Source organism: Epargyreus clarus, unplaced genomic scaffold, assembly GCF_041222505.1.
Source record: "Epargyreus clarus isolate Ecla_fem2 unplaced genomic scaffold, WU_Ecla_fem_2.2 ptg000032l, whole genome shotgun sequence".
Lineage (NCBI taxonomy): Eukaryota > Metazoa > Arthropoda > Insecta > Lepidoptera > Hesperiidae > Epargyreus > Epargyreus clarus.
Genome location: NW_027332237.1, coordinates 10,728,776 through 10,734,775, shown reverse-complemented (window position 1 = coordinate 10,734,775; position 6,000 = coordinate 10,728,776). Strand labels below are relative to the sequence as shown.

Below are 6,000 nucleotides of genomic sequence, written 5' to 3'. Positions count from 1 at the left end.
GTTGAAACTTATTTAAATCAAGTGCAAATTTCAATATCAATGGCAACCTTATCCAAGTAACAGTAAGTATTGTCCAAACAAAAGGTGTAAAGTAACGAATGATTACACTTAGTATTCGCCCGCTAACGAGGATTTCATACGCTAAACATTGTGTGATGGGTTATTCTGCTTATTGTACGCATGTACGCATACCTCCGCCGATTGAATGGATTTCAACGGAACCCCACGCTTTTTACTCTGAATTGAATTATTATTTCAATAACTCAATAAATTATTTTATTAATTATTATAATTTTATTTTGAGGCGATTCATTACGACTGATTTGTTTTATTTTCTAGTTTTTAGTTCGATTAGCAATATAAGCGTGTTACTTTAGTTTTTTTTTAACTATTACAATTTATTTTTAATTTTTAGTCTGTGACTAACTCATAAATTGGGGAATTCATTATTCTAATAAGGATAATGGGAAACTGTTATCAAATTATTGCATTGTCATCGGTCCTTGATACGTGTGCAGTTTCAAATTTATCAAGCTTCTAGAAACGGGTGAAAATTGAGGTCAAAGATTAATTGAGGTCAAAATTATATAACAAAATAAAATATTAAAACATCACTTGTTGAAATTTGTTAAAACTCATTCATAATTTTTACATACGCCCAAAATGAACTGTAATTTCAGAAACACGCGTCCACGAAAATTGCCTCTTTATCTCAGAATAACACAGCATCGCAAGGTCGGTGGAGATGACACTCGTCTTCACTCACAATTAGTGCTGATAGCGTTGATAACGCTGATAACGGGATCTACGACGAGAAAATTTTAGTTAATTGAAACATTAGTACTGTGGTCGTGAAAATTTTGTTTCCAAAAATTAAAATTATTTAGCTTGAAGTGTTGTGTAAAAATTGTGCGAGTTTTGAGTGGTGGTGAAAGTGAAAGAACTGAAATATATTTTGCTGATATTTTTCACATCTTCCCGATAAAGTTGGGTTACTTTAAAATTGTGTAGATAACAATAAAATAGTGTAATGTGTTTTGGATTTAGCTATAACTAAGGTTTGAATTTATTCAATAAATTATACTTATTATTTAACTTTTTTAATTTAATTTGTATGAGTGAATCTAATTCATGTACTTTCATTTTAACATTACATGAAATACCGTCTAAAATTTGTATTTAACTACATGGTAAAATGGTTAGAAAGTCAGTCGAAATCCATTCGAAAATTATTCACATAGATCTTTATATTAAATTTATATTTTTAAAGTAAAATTCATTTCGTTTTATATTTTAAAATCGATTTATTCTTCAGCATCTCTTTGTTGTTCCATTGATAAAGTTTAAAATAAGAATAGATTGGTATATTTTCAGTCCCTTCGAGAATTATTCGCCCTTCCGCTAATTAAAGCCATCATTCGCAGCAAAATGATTGATGATCTTTAACTATAAATATAAACAACTTAAACGAATTATTCCATGATGGCGGGAGACATCGTAAAGAAAGATACAGAGTTCGAACAAATAAATCAACTTTACGATGAATGCCTCGATTATCTGATGACTACCAGACTAAATAGAATTAATGATGATGATCAAACAGACGATAATACAGGAAGATTCAATAATGAAGATGATGGCGGCGATTATGAAAGTATTGAAGAAAATGAACTCATAAACAACGAATACATGAAAAAAGAAAAAACCGAATTTCAAGTAGATGAAAATCCGAAAATAGATAAGATTGATTTTGTAAACGAATTAAAATCAAATGAAAGTTTAAATTCGATGCCGGGGGAAATAAGATCTGAAAGACTTCGGAAATTATCGCAAACTTTGCCAAAAATAATTATAACGCAAAGTAACACGAGCCTGAATATTAAGAAAGATGTGAAACAAAAAAAGGAAAATAATGTGTTACCTCTGAAAAGTGCTCTGAAGAAACCTATTTACACGAACAACATACATTACAAGGAGAATAAGTAAGTGTTATAGAGATATTGGTAAGTATAACTATAGTGGTATAGTTGAAGGTGGTAGAAGCAGTGTTAAACGCTGCATTGTTCTGGTTTGAAATGTGTGGTAAGGGAGACATACTTTTCCGAAGCATTCCAGCTTAGTCCTCAGGGGTAGCGGCGCATCTGTGGCCGACCTCTCGTAGGAATATGAGGTTGATTACAGATGTCCATGGGCGGCAGTAGCCACTTACCATCAGGTGGACAGCATGCTCGTCTGCTACTCCTATATTACATATATAAAAAAAAACTTGGCCTCTCAATCGCATAGTCCGAAGTTCAAATCCCAGGCACGTAGCTCTGATTTTCAAAATTATTTACGTATTACAAATTAATTATGTCTTGCTGAAGCGTTGAAGGGAAAAATCGTAAGGAAACCAACACAGCTTATTATTTGTGAGCATATTACAAATTCATAAGCATCATATTTTAATTATTACGAGTACTTATAATATATTTTGAAAGGACAAGGCTACAACGTGATAAGCGTGACGTTAAGATGTCTGGATTAAAAAGATTTAGCTTGTCTCCTTATCAAGATGCTTGTTCAATTCCTCGTTTTTGGATGCAAAATTGTCCACAATGTCATTAGAAAATTGATTCTGATTCAGACAGATTTTAGAAGATTCGAAATAGTTTATGGTAACTTGTTAATGGTATTGGTCACCATACTGGTCAGATAAGCGGAAAATTCTCGACGATATCAGGGCCAAATTAACATTTAGGTAACATAAATCTAGATTTCTCGCCTCCAAATTAGTATCTGTGTGTGTAAAAATATCCCAATCTAGCTGAAAAACAAAATAAAATAAACAACCTAACTCATATGTAGTTTAATGATTAATGAAAATAATAATACAATGCTATCTAAACTAGGGTTTACGACCTTTATTAAAACTCAATCGATCCAATTCAACAAAGTAGAAGAAGTATAACGATTTCTAGTTGGCGAAAATGGTCAAACATCGATATTTGATATGCAATTAGAACACAATCCACTTGAGCTGAAGTGTCATTATATTTGCTGTATTTAGATCACCAGTATATTACTAGATTATGCTAAACCTAGGACATACTTTTGGTCTAACGTCATTGGTCTGAAACTCTGAATTGCAAATCAACAGAAACTTCAACTTTTTGACGATAAATCATGCATTTAAACTTGAAATAGGCTTTGAACTTATCTTAACTAAAGAACATAAAATATTTTTAGCTCTATTCTGACACATAAGAATAAGAGTAGTAATAAAATCAAAACGAAATTATTGAATTGTAGTTTAATAGAACCAGAATTCAAAAATACTCTAAACTTCCTTCTGAGGAATTCCCTGGACGCTGTATTATGCGGCTCTTCAAGAAGTGTTCAAAAAGAGCTCTCCTTCGAAGCCGACTGTACATTGGCGACTCTTTTGGTGTTGCAAATGTCCCTAGGCGTTGACTACTTTCCACCAAGTAGCCCGTCTGCATTAACGTTAGATATATATAAAAAATATCTAAGAAGTCAGAACAAAAAATTAGTTATAAGGAAAATGCATGCAAATTTCATAATACGCGTAATATTATTAATTTAATCAGACATAAAAGCACTGTGATTAAAAGGTTTTTAAAAACGCACGCTATCTTTATTATCATGAGTGTTATTTGATCGCAGATAGCAATGAGATGTGAGCAAATAGAATTCTCTCTAGTTGACGTGTAGCATCCGGAAATATGTACTTAATGCACTCAAAGATCATTTAGTTTGTACAGACAAATATATTTCTGGAAAATTTCGCCGTTGGACATAAAAATGAAACAAAAATTGATATAAGTAATAATGGTGGCAGTTTTGAGTAAAATTGTAATGAACTTGATCTTTATACTCGTATGTATAATTGGCGACGTTCCATTCAATCATGTACTCAAACCAATAAAATACAAGCCAACTATTGTAAATTTAAATGTATTATTCTGAAATTCTGGTAGTAGTAGGTACGTAGATCAAATGTCCTATGAAGGAAAATTTTAAGTTTTTTATTTTTATGGTATTTAAGTAATGATTTTTTCAAATGTTGTACTTAGAAGACAGAAATGTACAATATGTTAGAATCATGCATTTTTTTTTAAATTAAATTTTAGTATAAAGTTGGTCCACCCCGCAATAAATGAACCTGATACTAAAGGGCTCAAATAGAACTGTAGCTCTTTATGTTACAACGAAGCAGAGCTTGACATTGTTCATATAAAACAAACATTTTCACGCGTACAGATTTTAGGTCTCTTCTACGTTTTGGTACAAAATAAGTTGATTGCAGGACCTTTTCATATGTCCCTTACGTTTTTAATACTTTTTTGCAGCTATAAACCTGAACCGGCTCAAAGATTTCGGACAGCGTACGGGGACTTCCCGAAGCGTTTGGTGTCAAAGAATGGTTTGGAGAACGTGGCGCTCATATCAAATGTTCCTTTCGAGAAGATACGGCTGCTGAATGACACATTTCATACTTTGGTGAGTTTTGTCATAGTTCCCTTTATTAGATAAAACTATATTTTTATTTAAACGTATTTATTTTACATTTTTATTGTGTCTCAGTTAGGGTGATGTTGATTGCAACGCCGAGTTGATTAGTGTGTTGTAGGACCGCGAATGGCCTAATTTTGACTCAAATCATGAATATCACGGAACAACAAGATCCTTATACAAGAGTAAACGCAAAACTCTAATATTCTTGCACCATCAATTTGAAAACAATGAAGAACACAAGTTAATGTAGTCACAGCGGAAAAACTAGTGATGAATTAAAGTTTATAAGAAGAAATTAATGACGATTGCTTCATTTCTATAAATTTGTTTTTGATTTTACCAGATAGCGGAAGGAATTTAGAGCTTATGAATGTGGGAATGTGTCATTCTTTAGCACACGCTGCAGTTCAAACAAACAGTAGGTTAACGGATTTCAACATAATTATAATTTGTAATTGGATCCGTCTAAATTGTGGGAGTTACATAGGCTATGTTTTTAAGAAGTTAGATTTATTGTTTTTTATAATAATTCTCTTGTTTATTGATATAACTTATTTAATTACCTGCTTCAGTATCAAACAGTCGTGAAAACTATTAGTTTGACAACAAAAATTTTAACTTGCTCTTCCTTCAAGATCAACCTCCGCTGGCGTTGGATCGTCATCGGCACGGTGGTGGTCCACTTCGCCATCTGGCTGGTCTTCGCTGTGTTCTGGTACATCACCGCCCTTGCCCATTACGACTTCGAGCCGGACCCGCCCAAACGCACCTGCGTTACTGGTGGGACGGATTTTGTTACTATCTTCTTGGCGTCTGTTGAAGCTCAGGTAAGGTCTTTGCTGGTTGTGTTTTACAACCTTTTATACACTTCAAAATGCTATGGACGAATTGCCTTATTAGCCATTTAAGTAAAGTTAAGTAAAATATTTTTCATGACTTCCAAAATTGGCTAATGTGCTGCCATTCAAGCACTGTAATTAATCTAGGTATAACTACAAACTCTAATTTAAACCGAATTTACTCTCTACATCAAGTTAATGTCGCGAGTGGCGGTATTATAAGAAAAACAAATTAACAACAATAGTGATTAAAGGTAGAAGAGGGCAATTGAGTTAACTATCCCTTACGTTTCAACCTAGAAAACAACAGTGCAAACACTGCTCAAATCAAAAACAAAGCTTAAAAGTCTATTGGGAAGTCCCCATTAACCATAACCATCTCTTCAAGACATAATAAAAAGAACATTAACACATCTAACAATTACTCCCACGTACTAAATCACATTATAGGGCAGTGTTAGGATTTATCAGCCACCCACGCTTAACCCGAAATTATGATAAATGGTTAAGACGTTAATGTCACCGTCACAATAGTTAAGTGACACTTATTCATAACACTTGGACATAAATAAGTAGCTAATGTGCATACAGTCCATCTAAGATCACTGCCGCCCTGGACATCAACCAACTGCATATACGTATA

At 33.1% G+C, this 6,000-nt stretch overlaps 1 protein-coding gene across 2 annotated transcripts in view; it reads left to right on the top strand.

The window, feature by feature from the left end:
• The first annotated feature begins 1,401 nt into the window (after positions 1–1,401).
• LOC140755020 (G protein-activated inward rectifier potassium channel 3) overlaps positions 1,402–6,000 on the top strand; it is a 502,832-nt gene continuing 498,233 nt past the window's right edge. For both annotated transcript variants that reach the window (XM_073090194.1, XM_073090193.1), the window contains exons 1-3: positions 1,402–1,982; positions 4,353–4,503; positions 5,154–5,345. In XM_073090194.1, the coding sequence (XP_072946295.1) occupies positions 1,480–1,982; positions 4,353–4,503; positions 5,154–5,345 (846 nt within the window). In that variant the 5' untranslated portion in view covers positions 1,402–1,479. The remainder of the gene's footprint in view (positions 1,983–4,352; positions 4,504–5,153; positions 5,346–6,000) is intronic.